At 43.8% G+C, this 18880-nt stretch overlaps 2 protein-coding genes across 3 annotated transcripts in view; both read right to left on the bottom strand.

The window, feature by feature from the left end:
• Window positions 1-652: 652 nt before the first annotated feature.
• On the bottom strand, window positions 653-3996 carry LOC144468096 (cationic amino acid transporter 4). Its single transcript, XM_078177276.1, has 8 exons — window positions 3855-3996; window positions 3412-3660; window positions 2584-2919; window positions 2272-2518; window positions 1613-2012; window positions 1303-1534; window positions 915-1076; window positions 653-834 (listed from the first exon to the last, which is right to left on the bottom strand). The coding sequence occupies exons 1-8, from the start codon at window positions 3994-3996 to the stop codon at window positions 653-655; spliced, it is 1950 nt and encodes a 649-aa protein (XP_078033402.1).
• A 4158-nt stretch (window positions 3997-8154) lies between these two features.
• LOC144468094 (uncharacterized) overlaps window positions 8155-18880 on the bottom strand; it is a 40090-nt gene continuing 29364 nt past the window's right edge. For both annotated transcript variants that reach the window (XM_078177274.1, XM_078177275.1), the window contains exons 2-12: window positions 17014-17123; window positions 16659-16902; window positions 14716-15231; window positions 12102-13014; window positions 11863-11976; window positions 11364-11759; window positions 10937-11283; window positions 10352-10867; window positions 10159-10271; window positions 9878-10085; window positions 8155-9408 (exon numbers count right to left, since the gene is read on the bottom strand). In XM_078177274.1, coding sequence (XP_078033400.1) covers window positions 8829-9408; window positions 9878-10085; window positions 10159-10271; window positions 10352-10867; window positions 10937-11283; window positions 11364-11759; window positions 11863-11976; window positions 12102-13014; window positions 14716-15231; window positions 16659-16902; window positions 17014-17104 — 4038 coding nt within the window. In that variant the 5' untranslated portion in view covers window positions 17105-17123 and the 3' untranslated portion in view covers window positions 8155-8828. The remainder of the gene's footprint in view (window positions 9409-9877; window positions 10086-10158; window positions 10272-10351; window positions 10868-10936; window positions 11284-11363; window positions 11760-11862; window positions 11977-12101; window positions 13015-14715; window positions 15232-16658; window positions 16903-17013; window positions 17124-18880) is intronic.

Below are 18880 nucleotides of genomic sequence, written 5' to 3'. Positions count from 1 at the left end.
TTTGTATTGTCATTGTCGATAACGTCGCGATTATTACGTACGCGTGTGTACACATATATCTGTACCTTTTTTCTTTCCCCGATTACTGGACATTTTCTGACCGAGAACGGTCCAAAGAGGTTCGTCAAAGAGTTCGATCGCAACGTAATGCAATTGGAATCGTCTCAACTCCGCTATTGTACTATACGTATGTATTGTCTCGTAAACTTTCATTTTTACTTACGTACGAAAATATCGAACTAAATATACGCGATCAGCGCGGAAGCCGGCCCGCTCGTACAATATACGATCAAACGAAGAACGTAGAAATTTGTGCGTAACGAAACCTAAGCTAACTAGCTAATTGTCTCGGTCTAGCTCTAATCGAGGTAAAGACGATCAACGTAGCTGGTCGATTACGATGTAACTTGCACAATGTTAAACCGATTAATTCGTGAGGGCAACGTGAGATACAGGTGTACGTGTGTGTGTATGTGTTCGAATATACGAAGATCCATCGACGCGCGAATCTCTCGGCCCATCTCTCTCTCCGCTTCGTATCAACGTATTTTGAAATTCTGACAAAGAAAACGATGCTCGTATTTCACGCCACCGACCGACGTATCGTTACGCTTTATACGTTGCACGGTTCCGATAAATTAGCTACGGGCTACTAGCGAACCAAATCGTCGTCGTTTATAATCGGAAACTTATCGGTTTTCTGATTGACGCGCAATGTCGCGCCCCATCTGGCTCCCCTTCCGGCTTCCGAGGTCGCCATCAGAATCGAATAAGAATTCGGGCTGGTTGACTCTTTGCTGTAGTGAATTCCGTAGAGGAAGTAGATCAGCATCCCTACGAAGCAGAAATTACGAGTCACTACTATTCGATGAACGTTGACGGTACGCTTTCCGCAACGTATTCGATCGATTTACCGGCTATCATCCACACGAGGAACCGTAGCCAGGTCAGAAGAGACAGGTGGATCATCAAACCGATGTTGAAGAGGATACTCAATCCTGGGACCAAAGGCACCATGGGCACTCGGAATTTACCTGTACTCTCATTCTGTTGATGCGCGCCGATAATCAGCAAAGCTGCGAAAAGGATTCGTTGCAAATTAGCAGGGCTGAGGAAAAGTAGATGTTTGAAATAGCAAATAGACTATAAATATTTTTGTCGTCTCCTGCAATACAGAATTTGGCAAAGAAATTACTGTCACATGAGAAGATATTTTTAGTCTAGTTACTATTTCAAAAATCTATTATCCACCAACTCTGCAAATTAGTTGGCGAACGGATTTTGCTTCGACGGAATACTTGCTTCCGATTAGCAGCAGAACGACGCTCGTCACGACCAGGTAGTCCCTAACGCTCCATGACGTGGTGCACGTTTGAGTGATCAAAACGATCAACGCGGAAAGAGCAACGCATCCGATCGTATAGATCATTACGCAGCCGTCCACCGCGTTCCCAGGCTTGCAGTTTCCCAAAACGTGAACCAACCACCTGTACCGCGGTTTCAGTTTTCCAGCACCTTCGCCGGAGCATAGCAGCTGTAACAAAATGGAAAGGTAATCGGTAATATTATTCCAAAGTTACTAAGTTACAAGATCACCGGTCATCAGACTTACTTCAGACTCCGCGGATGTAACGCTGTTGCAATCGCTGTTCGAATCGGCGCTCTCCGTGGGCGGCGATGCCAAGCTGCTCGGAGTGCCGGCGTTCGAAGCCGGGGGTGTTTTTTTCTCCGGTCGGTACCTCAGTATGATCACGCTAGCTGAAACGATGGTGTACGCCAAGAAGGTTCCTATGGACATGAACTCGACCAGGTGTTGAAGATCGAACAGCAATGCGATCAAGGCGCTGAAGAAGCCGCTGATGGCCAGGTTGAGAACCGGAACCTGCGTGCGTTCGCTTATGTGCCCCAAGAAGTCGAACAGCAAGCCGTCGTTCGCCATGGCGTACATGGTGCGGGGCAGGGAGAACAGAGACCCGAATAGAGTGGTCGTCATTCCGCACAGAGCCCCGACACTAGACATCAAGACATGTCGCGTGAAATTATTGTTCCAGAAAAGGTAATCGGTTAAGCCTTTGAGAGCGACGGGCACATATGTGTCCAATTTGATTGCACAATACTGCACAGTGGCTTTAGAAATTTTCCGTGCGCTAAATTTATTTTCTTTTAGGTGAATACTATCGACGGGTCAACGGACTACACTCTACGCGGTGGTATATGCCGCCTTCAAAGGATTAAAGTATTGGTAGGCACTAGGGATTGGCGGACTGTTACCTTATCACGTATTTCGCATAGGGGATTCCTCTGGACGCGAAAGCTTCGGGCAAAGCTGCTGTTGGATTTATATTCCAGTAAGGTACTACCAAAGTCAGAGCGGCACCGACCATCACGTATCCGATGGTGACGATAGCCATCGAGATCATGGTTGCCCGTGGTATGCTGTAGCTGGGATCACGCGCCTCTTCGCCAGAAGTCGCGATCGAGTCGAAGCCCACGAACGCGTAGAAACACGTTGCCGCCCCTGATCGGATCGCCGTAAAGCCATTAGAAATTCGATCAGCGAGCAATTCTCACGATAGTCTGTACCTGCTAGTACACCGCTGAAACCGAACGGCAGAAATCCTCCGTTCTCGTTGCTCCAGTTCGAAAAGTTCGCGTACGTGATCCCCAAACCGATCACCAGTGCCATCACACAGAGATTCACTATAGTAAGCAGAGAGTTCACCGTCGCCGAACACTTGACGCCCAGCGCGAGCAGCATGGCATAAGCCAGGCACAAGGCGCCGGCCAGGAAATCGGGGAAATTGCCCAGCGGCTCTCCCATGGTGTAGCCGTGCATCGCCTGCCGGGTGTAATTGCTGATCGATCCCCCTGCCAGCGAGTCGACGTATCCGCTCCAAGCTCTAGCCACGGATGCCGCACCTATTCGACAATAGAGATATTCGATATATTTGGAATAGGGTGGATTCGCCTCAATTGTCCTCCGCAGCTTGGAATAGAAAATGAACAACTTAGGGAGACCTGACGCATTGATACAAATACATAATAACGCTTTTATACATGAAAATTTATTTCCACATATTCGCGGGACTCTACCAATTAAAATCAGACCAAACACCACATATTTCATACCATATTTATTATATTACTTGGTGTAATGAGAAATATCTGTCCAAACAAAGCCGCTTTTGGTCCGATTTTAATCAGAAAATCAGCAGCAATATGTTAAAACAATATTCGATAGTAAAATGTTAAAATTTGAAAAGTTATGTTATAATATTATGAGCTATTATTAGCATAGGCGTAGGAGTAACGCGCGTAGGCGTCGGAATAACGCAAGGATAATATAACCAGGCATCTACAGGGACAGTTAGGGAGAATTGATTATGCTAGCGACGAGTCGCGAGACCTTACCGATCATGTGCTCCAGGATGATGTTCCAACCGATGACGAATGCCCAGAACTCCCCGATGGAGACGTAGGTGTAAACGTACGCGCTGCCAGCCTTCGGAACCCGTGCCCCGAATTCCGCGTAACAGAGTGCCGCGAGCAAGGAGGCTATTCCAGCGAGTAGAAAACTTAAAATTACTCCTGGACCGGCTGTATTATGCGCCACTGCTCCCGTCAAGACGTAGATCCCGGCGCCAACCATATGTCCGACACCTAAAACACAAACGTTTTGCCATTTCGGGAACGTTTCATAATTTTCCGGCGTGATTCGTCCGCGCGTATCGCGGAGACGAAGGCAACGCTTCCCTTCCGGTTTCGAACCGTTATCGGGAGCTAATGCGACATCCTGGCCAACGATCGCGTCGTTGACGTCGCATCGCCGCGAGAAATATTAGCACGCTACTTACCCAGCAAGGTGATGTCGAACGTGGAGAGACATCTTTTCATCGGAGTCTCGAGCAGATCGCCGTCGAGTTTCTTCGTTCGATTCATCTTGGTGCACAAGTCGGACATGACATGTCCAAGGATCATCCGGCGAACGGACGGCATATTGTCGCCGTTCTCTGGAAAAAATCACAGTATCAGCTGCAGAATTCTGCTCTTACAACCGATCGACGGTTCGAGCGACGCGAGACGAGCTCCGTCGACGTTTCTGGATAAATGTTTGGGCGAAATCGTCGGATTCGCATCGATAAAGCGAATTGCGAGGCTCGCGAGAAGGGGTGAAGGCTGGCAGACCCGCGATTAAGGACTTTATACTGTAATTCGAGGCGGTGAATCGTTCGATTTTGTTTGCTATACTTACAGAAACTTGTTCGTACGTTTTCGGTTCAATAATATCGGTGATAGTCGAGTGTCGTTGTAACGAAGAGTGAACTACGATGCACGAGATCACAGCGGACGCTGAAATCTACGGAGTCGCATGGCGCTTCCGCTAGCACGCAAACTCGGATATTCGATCGATTCAGCAGCGATAGACCTATTTATGTAACTCAAACAGTATGAATGAAACAGGCTATGTCAATTGTAATTATCCTCGCCGTGGCAGGACTAAATTTGTCTTTCTTTCGTTCTTGTGATTTCTGTGCTGCAATGACAATGTTTTGTTCGTCCTCTTCGGATATTACTCCTCGATTTCCAGATATCCGATTTGTGATCTTCGTCTCGAAGTGCTCACAGTGATACTGCGCATGGAACGTATATCTCGAACTTAGGGTCGTACAGACATCGCGTCTTATCGGCTTTTTTTTCTGTCTTTGCGTAAGATTTTGAGGGACTTAATTGGAAAACATATAACCCTTTACCATTTCGGTATCAGCAAGTAGTGAAACTTGTAACCATCGTATCGGTTTCAGCGTTCTGCCACGGATGGCATCGCAATTTGTCAAGAAGTTATCCTAACTCGACTCTACATAGCTATTGAAATTGATTTTTAATAAATTTGTGATTTTAAGTGCAATAATTGGAAGACGTTAGTCCGGCGACAAAGCTAATGTTGCAATTTAGTATAAACTAAATTCGATTCTCAATAAGGAACTTAGATAATATCGATACCTTCTCTTATAATCATCGAGTTAGAATTATCAGATAGATTAAGCTTTATTAAGTTAAACAAATTGAAGCGATGTAAAGTATGATGTATATGCAATTTAAAATAAGAAAGCTGAAAGGGAGAATTAGGGTGAGCGAATCCGGTATGAGTGCGAGAATAGCTGCAGAGTTAAGTTTCGGTCTGTTATCTGTAGAGAAGTATTAGTTATATATTAATTAAAGTCTACATACATATAGAAGGGAAGAAGGATTGTAATTCACACGGCATTATAATATTAACAGGTATAATAAATATTTCATGAAGGATTAACGGTATCTGTACAAGAACAGCGTGTGACATTACAAATACATTACGTTACGTCTGTAACGAATTATAAAATTACAACTGTACAATTCGAGAATAAATAATGTCGTGTCCTTTTATTTATATACATACATACATACATATATACTCTGTTTTAATAATTATCTCGAGTAAAGCTACTAGGAAAGATTGTACTGTCCCTGACGGTGCAGCAGATTCATTAAAAAAATAAAGGTGAGAGGAGGCGTCGTCGTTAAACAGACTCAGTTTTTCTATCATCTAACTACACCCGACGTAGAAAAAAAAAATGAGCTATGTACTACTATAAGCGTGTCGCCCTTCGATGTGCGATGCGTTATGCGAAGTCTTAACATTTCTTCACGATTGGAGAACAGTTGTTCGATCGATCATTCTTTTATTGTTCGCGATTTATGTTACCGATCACGTATGGGACGTTCATTGCTCGTTAAAGCGACAAATTTATTCTTAAAGATAGTAAAGAAAATTAGGATTACTTCGTAAAACGATAATATGTTTTAACGAATACAGAATGCATTCAATGTAACTCTAATTGCTTTCGCTATAATATCTCATCCGTAGAAATAACGAAAATTTTGATTTTTATTAAGAACTCCTCTATCTAGAAGAGAGTCGGTCGAATGGTCCCATACTTTTGATCAGTATTCTAACAAAAAATTAAACTTGTCGCACCCACTGGAATTCGTATGAAAATTAAGAATACTTTCTGTCGATCCTTGTGAACAATCGTTCGGTACATACGTCGCGTGCGACGAACAGAATCGTATACGATGACGATACTGATATTTATCTCGGTTCCCCAGATCGCCTGAATTTTCATTGGCCCTCTTAGGAACATGCGAATGAACAAGGAGATGCATTCGATCAAGTTTGAGTATTCATTGAGAAGCAGATTGTCGTACACCAACCCTTTGCACTTTAAGACACTGACAAATTTGCATTATTTTATTCTATTATTATCTAAGATAAGAAAAATATTTTTGAAACGCCATTTATTCTATTCTCTCTGGATTTATATCAGTCTAAATGAATCTAATGACAAATCATCGAATCAACGAAGTGCTAAGGGCTGGAAAGATATGCATACGAGGAACAAAGAAAGGAAAATCTATGCTGTAACCATTATTCAGAAAACTCGAGGCGATCTGTACAGAAAAACGGATGTCATTATCACGAGTTTAAAGCAAACCCTCGCGTAACTCGTACCGATACAACTGATTCGAACGGTTCGCTAAATCGCAGCTGGACGAGGACCTAATTCGTTCAATTGGTCGGCCCAATATGTCGTGACGCTATACTTTCATCGTTTCGTTTGTACATGACGTAGAATGTGTTATTGCACTTTAAACAATCTCTGGCCACGGGTCAGACTTCGCGAATAAAAATAAATTGCTTGCGGATCGAACCACGCGGTGACGGAGACTGTTTTCTCTATGTACATATAAATTATCCCTTAATCATCGACTTACGATTAAATAAATGAATCGGATAGTCGCTGGATGCGATCACTGCACCAATCGATTACTATGCACTAATTGAACTGCTGATCCGATGTGTTTGTGACAGAATTTAATGAAATGCAACGGAGCAAAAAGATCAGATATAATCTAAATAAATGAATTTATTTCATCGAACTTCTTTCAGTTTTCAATTGACTTCTGCAATCATTTGCTACGGTTCGCATGCAGAGAATGTTTATTTTACATTAAGATCCTAATAAATCTAGCGAGGATCGTGTTCTACAGTGGCGTAGAAATGATTCGAATCAAAAAGACTTATATTCTGCACGATGCTACCAAAATGTAAGAAACAGTAATCGGCAATTATTTGTCTCATCGCTGTTAACTAATACAAATTACAATTTTCTCATTGTAATAATAATTGAAGGAAAAGCTAACAAATTTGTACATCGCACTCGTAACTTTTTTGAATCACGGAATACTGATTTTTTCAGGTTGGAATTTTCCGATGTGGAAAATCTATTTGGTCGAGAACTTTCGCACGCCACTGTAAGTTTCAGAGCGACCCGATCGCCCCGTCGAGTCGCCGATTATTTAGCGTAAAAGGGTCAAAAAATATACTTGGAACTGTCGGGGAACGAGTTCGATCCCTCGTCAACTATGTCTTAAGGAAGTTCAGTCCCTACCGCGGGACCTAAGTGCTCGCGTAAAATACAATTGTAATAAATGTCATGGTTATGGGAACGTCACTGCTCGACTGTTCCCCATGCTTGTAAACTATTGCTTCTTCTTTTCTCCGTTTACAATCCTAGATCTCCGACGTCTTTCTTTTAATTGCTTTAAGAATTTTGGTCGCGCTGTCCAGCAATATCGGTTCGAGATTGAATGAAATCGCATTAATTCGTGCTTAAATGCGACACATTCGATTGCAGCAGCCATTTTCGCGCTGGTACGGTGACGATGGATGCTTCGTATTCGAGGAACGTAATTGACTACTCTAGAATTAAAAGATGACATATAAAATCTATTGTGAAGTAGTTTTAAGAAACTGTGGACTTGTGACAAAAATTGATAGCTCAATTATAAAATTGTGTAGACGTAAGTAAAATTTGATAACATAATTACACCGTTTTCAGCTTATATAAATAATCACAAAGATTCACAATTTAACTTTTACAACGCGATAAAAGATCAGTGGTTCTAGAACCGCTATACATTATCAAAAATGGAAAAATGTTTCGGCGATACTTCCTCCATCGCCGTCGTGCCAACCAAACATTTAGTTTCCTACATGTATCAGTCTCGAAAATGGATTGAGCGAAAATGTACGAAATCAGTTCAGTTTAGAAGGAAAATCGCACCGGTTTATTGCAGTATTGTTACATTCTCTCCACTGGTTCCCACGGCTTCTAATAAATTGACATTGTTCAATTAATCTCGTGAACCAGCGTGAAATAAATTCCTGAGCTCGCTGCCCCTTTTGTACCTTGTTCCTTATCGAAGACTAAACAAATGAAGCATCTCGAAATATTCATCACGATTCCAATTTCTCTTAATGGATATAGTACTTTATACTGTGCAACAATTGTATTCTAAAATCGGACTAAAATAAAAATTGTGTGCATTACAAGAAACACAGAACAAATAGAAATCCTTTAATATCTCGAATAAGTTTGTATATTGATATTTTTAAATTCTCTTACTGTTCTTCTGATTTTCAAATGTACTCGGCAATTTTTGGCATAGACGCGGAAAGTCTGTAGTCAACTAATTGATCACGATAAGAATCGTGACAAGTATTTCCAGAAGCTCCAAAGAACCTCGACTTTTCTGCCCAGCGTTAACTGAGTCCGCTACTTGGAAGTACGCTACCGGAAGTGGCTATCATCGGCCGCCGGAAGTTACCCGGCTTACTAAACGCTGCTTTTCCTGTACGGCCGTTTTGCATATTTTCCAAATATGCCTTCGGCTCGCCTGCGGAGGTATACCATCGATTTCTGTCTGGCTATCACCCGCTGTCGGTGCTGTCAAAGAATCGATACGTCCTCCGAGTTTTTGTTCTCCGTCAGCTTGCTGTTCCTGTTCTCGGCCAGCTTGCTGTTCCTGTTCTCTATCTGAACGGTGGAGGTGCTGTGGTTGGCCCCGGTATGGTTTGCCATTCCAGGCTGCACGTTCACGTACTTAGGACCCTCGTCTTCGTTGCGCTGGAAGTACTGGAGGCTGATCGCTGGTCCCGATTTGTCGGAGTTGGGCAACAGCGGCTTCGAGCTCTCTATGTCGCTTACCACGTCGCCCAACAGACACTCCGGCAACTTGTTGTCCTGGCAGGTGATGTCTAGGAGAGGTGGGTTCGGAATTTCGAGGGGGCTGGAGGCCGACGTCGAGGATCGACTGTTCTGCCGATGCGGCCAGGATAACGAGAACTTCCGGTTGTTCTCCGTCAGCTGCAAGTCGATTTGCCCGGCGTGCTCTATCTGCACGCTGGCTATAGGAACGTCTAAACAGGGCGCTATGATCCGGGGATTCGTCGCCAGGAAGTCCACGATCTCCGGTGCTGTCGGCCTCTTCGTGGATTCTGACCTCCAGCATGAGTACATCAAGTACTCCCTTGAAACGATATATTTTTCGTTACACCTATTCTTGATATTAATAATCAATGAGACGATGAATTGCCAATTGCATGCGTAATGGTTCTTTGTATTATGCAAACGTTTCGGACATGTCTCAGTCGGACGACTGCTTTTACATTCGATGAATTAAATACGAGACTGTTGGAAAAGTTTGAGACCTCTGGCGGGTCGTAATGGATTATATTGTATGAGGCTGCGAAACTTTCGCGGGGACATGATAAATTGATTTAACTGGTTTTCCCAGAAGCAAACTATTTCAGTGTACCAATAATGTATTAGTACAAACTTTTCACTAGGATACAGTTTCAAAAATGAGAGTATCTTATTAAAAAAAAAAAAAATATTTTCCAAGCTCAACAATTTTTTACATGTGGAAGTATCCCTGTGGTAGCTACGGTCCTAATCAATAAGTCGCAAGCTTGAAATAGAAAGCTAGAAATACTCACAACTGTAGTCTAACTCCTTTAGGAACAACCAGCGAGTTTCCGGCCGTCACGTGAACTAATACTTCGTTGTTGCTCATCCCCTGGAACGGGAAACTACCGAATGTGATAATCTCGTAGAGTAGAACGCCATAGGACCAGACATCCGAAGCTGGAGTGAAGACTCCAAGGCCTAAGGACTCCGGAGCCATCCATCTTACTGGCAGCATTCCTGAAACCAAAGATGTCAATCATTTCCCGTCATCGTAGACCCATTAATCTCGATCAGTGGCTCCGTTACATACCCTTGCGATTAAACTTGTAATAATCATGCTCGTACATGGGCCTCGTCATGCCAAAGTCCCCAAGCTTCACCATGCGTTGAGCATTAACTAAGCAATTACGAGATGCAACGTCCCTGGGAGGAAGACAATTATTTGTACACTTGAAAATTATTTTAACAATCGATCGAAGGTAAACAGGCGATCGTTGACATACCTGTGGACATACTTCAACTGCGCCAGATAGCTGAGTGCCCTAGCTACGTCAAGTGCCATCGCAGTTAACTTTTTATTAGAGATCTCGTCGGAGTCCTCGTAATTCTGGTCATTTACCAGATGTCTACGAGCTAGAAGGTAGGTCTTCAGGTCCCCGTAGAGCATGAACTCCATCACGGTCAGCACGGGTTCACCCTTGATACAAACTCCGAGCAGTTTGATAATGTTCTTGTGCTCGAACCTTTTCATCACCTCGACCTCGCTGAGGAAGTCCAGCTTTTCGTCGGTGGAGCTGCCAACCTTCAGGGTCTTCACTGCTACAGCCAGCCAGCCGTTGTCGGGGAAGAAGGCCTCGCCGCCGTAAACTGTACCGAAAGCACCCTCCCCCAGCTTCCGATTGATCAATACTCTGTCTCGGGGGATCTCCCACTTGTCCAAGTCCGAAGTGTTTCCTTGCGTGAAATCCAGGCCTAATGACTTCATGTACATCTCGTGGAACTTCACCTTCTCCTCGTACCTGGAAAATAATTAGTCAGCAACGTTGTCGGATAATAATTCGATCGCCTACGAAGTTAAAGGCTCTTACTTTCTTTTGATGATGATGAAGCCTACGATCACTGTCATGGCCAGCACACCGATACCGAATATGTTCACGATGGCGAAGGCCACGCCGCAAGACACGTTCAGGAAGTCCGCGAAGCCTGCTATGACGCACCTCTGGGGCGGTTCCGAGCCATCGTCCGGCACTTTATGGGACAGCCAAACGATAGCGGAATCGTTCAGGTACAATGTACCGCCGACTATTTCCCGCTTTATCTCGGAGACGTTCGGATGAAAGGTACCCACTAATCGGGTCTCGTTGTCGATGAATTGTATGATGTTGATCACGGAGTACCTTGACGGACCACCTAGGAAGTTGATCCTCCCCGACACCTGAAGCAAGGTATCAAACGACAGTTCCTTTAGAATACTGTAGAACTTAACGTAGCGTTGCTCGGATAGCCTCAACTCACTCCATCGAAGTTCATCTCGCTGATGATATTCGTTAGCCTTTCTACAGTATGCGTGTTGTGAAGGGTGAAGACGTAAGACTCGTTCTCCTTGAGCAGCTTGTCCATAGCGTACGCGTAAGTCCACATCGCGTCGTAAGCGTAACCGGCGTAATTAGAGGGCGGCTGGCCGTGATCCTTGCATCTCCGTTCGTATCGATCGCGCCATGCCCGAACGGTGATGTTTTCCTGCATGATGGCATCGTCGGGACCGAATGCCGCGTGCGAGATGCCAAGGTATCCGTTGATTGCTTTGCTCATCTCCAAGGTGGTGCATGGGATGATGTCGCCGGTGTCATTGTAGCGATCTGTGTCGTACCATTGCGGACGGAGCCAGACTGGCAGGAACCAAACGTAGCCCTTCGATTGAAACAATTCATGTCAAATCAACCATGGCGACACAGTTGATAGAAATTTCATATATAATTTATAAGGCGATTTAAATTAGGTATTATCCGGCTACCTGTTCTGCTGTCATCTCTAGTCTGGATGCCTCGCACATCACCTGTCTCGCCACTTGATCATTCACGTCAGCGATGATGATCTTCGCCTTCTTCTCCTTCAGATCTTGGAGATACTGTGAAAGGAATCATTTTGTTCATTAGAACAATCATGTAGACTGTTTCAAATAATACGATATATTCTCTCGCAGCCTGATAAATTTTTAAACATATTCTAAAAATGTTTCCAGACGGTCCCTACCTTCGTCATCCCCCCTGTCTCGCGTTCCCTCGGGAACTTGAAGTTCGAGACGAACGTGATCCCGTTGGTCCTTAATATGTCCTCCATATACGATATATATTCCGTATACTTCTGGCCATCCTCGGTCAAAGCTGCCACGCGGTTCCACTTAAACTTCTTAAACAGCTCCAGGTAAACATGCTTGTACTGTTTGTTCTCTCCGATCGTTCTGAAGAAGTACGGATACTTCGATCGATCGTTGAAAGTGGAACCTTCGGCACTGTAGCTGATCACGACGGTATGATAATGCTTGGAGACACCAACCAGAGGCTCCACGGTCTCGGAACACGCGGGACCCAGCACTCCGACCATCTTGTCGAACTCCTTGGTGATGACGTAGTCGACGAAGGACTTGAGCACCATGTCCGACTTGCACTGCCCGTCCTTGCCCACCACCGACATGTTGTAGTTCGTGAGAACGGTCTTGTTAGCGTTGATTGCCTCCTTAGCCATGGTGCTGGCGACGAAGATCGACTTGCCGGAGTAGAAGGCCGTGTTCATGGGGAAGATTCCGCCGACGAGGAGGGTGTTGTGGCCCTTGTAAGGCAGCCACTCCTTCAACGCGTAGTCCAGGTTGTCCCTCAGCCAGCCGCAGGCGATGTCCTCCTCGCTCATCGTCCTCGACTGTCTGTTGTAGCGATCGATCAGCTCCTCGTATATGTGGTCCTCGAAGTTCACGGCGTTGATCGCCTCGTAGGCCGATTTCGCCGCGAACTCCAGCCTTCGCCAGACCAGTTTCGTCAACCGGCTGGACTTGTAGCCGCAGCTGACCTCCATCGACTGCGACGACCTGCAACCCGGGAATAGGATGGCGACAAAGTCCGTGTCGTTCGAGACGATGCTGCTCGGGGCCCAGTGCAGGAACACCAGCGATCTGGAAAACGTCGCGTTCGCGTTCAATAAGTAAGTGTTTCAATCAGTTGAAAATAATGTTACAATAATTTCAATTTTTTCTACCATCTTGTGTTTCATTTATCTATTTATTTCATAAATATATGAAATTCGCAGACCAGTGGCCTTCGTCTTGATTTACTAATAATTATACAGCGGTAAATAACAGCAATAAAATTGATAAGAAAGAGAAAGATGCTCGCATGCTTTTTAAAACAGTATTTTATGACTCCCATGGAACATGATTTAGTGTATGTGTTCTTAATTCTCGCGCCGGAATAGCCGCCGGCCAGACGCCCGCTGTTTTTCGACCGAGGCGATAATAAAAAACGCTGTGCAGCGACGAATTGTTTGGGGAACCGTTTCGGGATCGGCTCTGTTTGCGTTTCGTAGGAACGATTTCGTGTAATTAACCTTGAGGAGAGAATAATGGAGCCAATAGAGCGGGCGGAGACGATCTCAGCGATCTTGATAGACTCGATTTTCAAGTTTGTGCCGTCGTAATCGTCCGAGAGGAAATTGCGCGGCCGTAAAACTAGTCTCGTTCGAAGGCTTCGGACGTCTACTTTTACGGTTCATGGTTCATTTTTGCGTAAGGTGTTTTCGCGAACGATATAGCGATGATGTAAGTGACACGATGGGAGATTGAAAACACCGCTCGAAAATACCGTGCAGTCGAACGTCTGCGAAAACATTGGAAAATTTGTTTCGTGACTTTTATCACCGTGGATTTGAAGATTCGAGTTTCCCCTTTCTGACTGATCCTCAAAAATTGACGTACGATTTTTTTTAGATGTTTTAGCAACGAACCCTCGCGGTGTCTCATAGCATTTTTATAAAGCTCGTGGTACAGTGTTCAGTCAGAGCTAGATAGAACGACTAAAAAAGATCGTATTTCAATCTTTTAATAGTCATTGGCAAAAGGAAGCTTAGATCTTGAAATCTATGGCAAATTTAGTTACGAAAAAAATTTTTCGACGGTTTTAGAGACGTTTCTATTTGCAGTGTGTTCAAAGAAAAGATTCTACGGTGCTAAAATTGATCAAAGTTTGAGATCACTGGTTCGGAAGATCTTGTTATCGACACGGTGTGAAAAGAAGTTGGAGCAAAGAGTCACAAGGTTGTAGTCGAGTGATAAGGTCTCACGGAATTTGACTTTGAACAGTTATCTGCACCGCTATCCGGTGCAACCTTTTCATCCTCGTGTCAAGCAGACCGCACAGAAATCCATAGATTCCTTGGCGAGCGTGCCGACAGCCACACGTTTTCCGATATTCGACTCCCTTATCGGTGCTGCGAGCGTTATGCAACCGGTTTCCCGATACTTCGCGTTTCTACGTAAGAATCGCTGGTGTCTGAGAATCACGCGCGACGTACGTGCATCACGTCGAATCGCAACGGATCTTATTGATTTTCATTTTATCCGAAAGCTAAATTCAACATTGATATTTACGGCAAATTTAGCTTTTAAATAAAATTGAGTTTAACAACGTAACAGACACGATTCTCGCCTTCAACTTGGAATTTAATTTCCCTTACAGCCAACAAAGTAAGCCGAACTTCCGTCGCGATCTACGAGGTGGCAAAATCAATCACTTCTGATTTCCGGAGTCTGTCGAGAACCCGATCTAATAATAACGGATCTAAACTGAGTTGAAGAGTTCAAAACACGCGGCTGCCGCACCTGCTGCCAGCAGGCGCCATCGTCTTGTGGTCCCGCTTCAAATAGTCGCTGGTCAAAGTCTCGGTCAGATGCTTCAGGTTCGGACCGACCCAGACGACTCTCACGTACAGCTTCATCTCGTCGATGTCGGCCCGCACGAAGCTGGTGACGTCCGGATGGCTGGTGAGCAACAGAGCGCAGGGCTGTCCACCCCGGCACTGATCGGGAACGTACATTCCTTGGCGACAGTAGCTCTCGTTGCAATAATACTGCTTGGTGATCGGATCCACCGTGTAGTTCCTGATCATCGACATGGTCTCCTCGTCTACGCTGAATCGAGCCGCTGTTTCAGGCCTCGCGAACGTGGCCCAGGTCTCTCCGGTTCTGGACAATGCTTCCGGAACGAACCAACCGAACTGGCCCCGCGGACCTACGGAGCCCAAGTCCTTCACGGTGTCGTCGTAGTAGGCGTAGAAGGGTATCGGATCTACTTGCGACGGGAACCAGGTCTCCATGTTCACCAGCGGCTGCTTTTCTCTGTTCGATAAGAAACAAGATAATAAAATAGTTGATGTTATTCTTGTCTTTTGCATTGTTACTGAATATGGTTTTCGTCAGAGGGAACTGTGGAATTAATTATGCATTGAATGCGTTCTTCTCTTCAGGTTCCTGTGGTCATTTGAAGAAACTTTTTCTTAAGCAAAAATGTAATCCACAGCATCATTTACGAGTTATTAATAAAAAAACACTGTCCAATGACAGGCGATCTCGACCAGCAGGAGGCTGGCCTAGCGAATAAAGCCTGGCTCCCCTTATTGGACCAGTCGCAATGCGCTAGTTAATCTCGCCACGGATTGGCCACTGTTTTTCGTTAATAACTCGTGAACGATGCCTCGTAGAAAAGTTTTGCGAAGGAAAAGGTTACTTTAAATAACCTCAGGAGTCCATCATATCCCGGGTTTGAATAACTTATGAGATATCCTGTATTGCGTTAGCCAATAAGTAATTGCGTTATATTGCAGAAGCTGTGTTGCTATTTATTTGGGAAAAAATGTAACGACTTTAGTGGCCAACGCAATAATTAGCGATAAAGGGAGACGATAGAACGGCGAACTTCCTCATTTGCAGCTGCGACAATCCAAAGATAGCGCGAATTCGCGGAAAACGAGAATAGGATGATTGAAGAGATGAAATTGGATAATCAACTGCGGTTCGCGGCAATGGTAATGGTTATTTTTTGTTGTGCCGTCGATATAAAATTTTCCTCCATGAACGGAGCATACTATCGCGAGATGATTCAGTTACATAAATCAAATTGTTATGGAAGAATCTCGCGCTTCTTTAAGTGACCTTAATAGAGTTCGAGGTTTTGTATTAAACTATTGCGGTATCGCGATTGTATAACCATTGCAAAATCGGAAAGAATACGGGATCGTTCGTGGGGCTATATACGTCGTCGAGAAAATGTAGCAACATTCCAAGGGAAAAACCGAGACTGAAATTGTCTGCCCATTGCCGGCTGTTTCTACTTGTCGCGCACTAGTATCGTTTGTTTTCTATCGATATCGTTATCTTCCAACTACCTATTTATATAAAGCAATCGCGAACGATAGATAACTTCGCAATATTTCCGCCGTTCGTAAACATTTCCGCAAGCGAATACAGGACGCTGTTTAACGGATATACGAACATAGACCTTTCTCAATCGGATCACGATTTATCGCGAGATCCGACCATGGTAAGAACAACAGGGTTTGAAATGGACGAGTGGAACGCCACCGAATTGAATAACAAAACGCAACCATAAATAACGGGGATCAGAGAAGTGTAAGAATACGTTTACATTATTCTCGATTTGTGCGATTAAGAAAAGTGCTATCAATTTGTGTGAATGCATAACGATTCGCTGATCAATGAATGACAGTAGTAAGGTAACAGTAAAGCAAGAGACAAAGTTGCATTACATGTCCGACTTGTTCGATCTGTCGTTCATAATAACGAAAGTTGCGTTGTCCAGTCTCATGAATGTGTCGATCAGGTCGAAGTTGTCGTCGTACTCCAGAACGTTCACGTTGCCGTATCCCAGCACCTCCTGCAGGAAGATCTTCATGATCTGCGAAGACAGCCTCTGTGTTATCCTCCGCGACACTTCGAAGTTGATGTGCAACACACGTTTGTTCACGTAGATCGTTTGCTTCGGAGTGACCTCTGGCGAAGTGAAACGACGTGTTAATCGAGATAACAAGATTCACAAGTTGAATCGATCAACTGGGTCAGTCTTATCAGTGATTGGGCTGTTAACCAGCCGCGAGGACGTACCGTCGCGCATTGTCAGGCACCGATTCGCTGCGGAGATCGTCGTGACGAACATCAGGACCAACAGGCCCACGATTGACGCGATTCTCAGCATCTTTCACTTCCTTCTCCTCCTGGAAAATAAGATCGGGAGATCGTTAGTTTACAGCAGAAACCTCAACATACTCGGTTATACCTTAATAATTAGCTTTACAGCGAAACAAAATGTTTTTGCCTCGTTCAAATATTCAAACTTTAACATCTATCGACCATACATTTTTTTACCCAATATTTTAGATTCGTATATATTCTTTATAGTCATAATATTTCAGACCTTTTTACATTCATGATATTTCAGTCGCGCGTATACTTGCCGTGCTAACAATATTTCAGTCGCGCATATATTTCTGACGCTAACAACATTTTCAATCGCGTGCTAGGTATTTTTTACAGTGACAACGCATTAAACAAGCATCGAGACGAGGAAAATATTTTCTTCGCCGGCTAAAGGATGCGTTCCGGTACAAATAATATTTGCACGAATGGCGATGACAGATTTATTGATCCTGTTAGATTAGATTAAATGCTCGCGTCACCGCGATTTTATCAGCAATTCCAATTATTCATACTTCGCTGCAATATTCGCCGGCGGAATCATTTCCACGCGCCGCTATCTCGTTCCCGAAAACACGCGTTATGGCGTTTCCGATGCGTCGATTTGGTTTATCGAAGACGCGGGGTTAATTTCTTCGTGCTCGAGAGGATTGCGTAATTTTAATCGCGACAATAGGCATAGCCGTGGCCGACCAGCGAACGGACGGATCTCCTCGGGAGATGAGAAAATTCCGGTACCTTTTGTGAGTCAACCGCCGACAATAATAGAATCTTGAGGTAGCCGGTGTGGCGAACAATGCACGTACACTCGTATAAATAGCGACAATGCGCCGGGATTGCAATCCGTCGCCGAACAGCCGGTGATAAATTTAAACAGCGAAACGTGTTGCAGCAGGATCAGTGGTTTGGACAGTTGGGGCACGTGCCACTTTCACTGCAAGACGTTGTTAACTAAGGGGATGAAAGATTGCGGATCTAGCGCGGCGAGTTAATTCATTGAACTGTCATCGTACGATCAAATGAGGAATCGTCTTTAAATTGCAGAACAGCTCTCCGACTGAAGTATGGCTTTTAAATTACATTATAGTTTTTAGATTGAAGAATAGTCGTGAAATGGAAGAGCAGTCTTCAGATTGAAGGATAGTTTCTAAATTGGAGAATAGACTTTAAATTGGAGAATAGTCTTTAAATTCAAGAATAATTTTGAAATTGGAGAATAGTCTTTAAATCGAAGAATAGTTTTTAAATTGGAGAGTGATCTTTAAATTAAATAGTCTTTACACTGAAGGATAATTCTTAAATTATAGAATAGTCTTTAAATTGGAGAATAGTCTTCAAATTGAATACTTTTTAGATTGAAGAATAATTTTGAAATTGGAGAATAGTCTTTAAATCGAAGAATAGTTTTTAAATTGGAGAGTGATCTTTAAATTAAATAGTCTTTACACTGAAGGATAATTCTTAAATTATAGAATAGTCTTTAAATTGGAGAATAGTCTTCAAATTGAATACTTTTTAGATTGAAGAATAATTTTGAAATTGGAGAATAGTCTTTAAATCGAGGAATAGTTTTTAAATTGGAGAGCGATCTTTAAATTAAATAGTCTTTACACTGAAGAATAATTCTTAAATTATAGAATAGTATTTAAATTGGAGAATAGTCTTCAAATTGAATAATTTTTAGATTGAAGAATAATTTTGAAATTGGAGAATAGTCTTCAAATTGAATGGGCTTTGAATTAAAGAACAATTATTGTATCGAATAGTCTTCAAATTG

Source organism: Augochlora pura, chromosome 3 (genome assembly GCF_028453695.1).
Source record: "Augochlora pura isolate Apur16 chromosome 3, APUR_v2.2.1, whole genome shotgun sequence".
In the NCBI taxonomy this organism is placed as follows: Eukaryota; Metazoa; Arthropoda; class Insecta; order Hymenoptera; family Halictidae; genus Augochlora; species Augochlora pura.
The sequence above is the reverse complement of the archived record's forward strand: the minus strand, read 5'-3'. Positions and strand labels throughout refer to the sequence as shown.

Excerpts from the sequence above, each read along its gene's own strand:
- LOC144468096 (XM_078177276.1), bottom strand. The coding sequence starts at position 3,996 with ATGCCGTCCGTTCGCCGGATGATCCTTGGACATGTCATGTCCGACTTG. Across the intron at positions 1,077-1,302 it reads CGTTCTGCTGCTAATCGGAA|CTTTGCTGATTATCGGCGCG; the intron begins GCAAGTATTCCG and ends TCCTTTTCGCAG. Across the intron at positions 835-914 it reads CCTCGTGTGGATGATAGCCG|GGATGCTGATCTACTTCCTC; the intron begins GTAAATCGATCG and ends TCTGCTTCGTAG.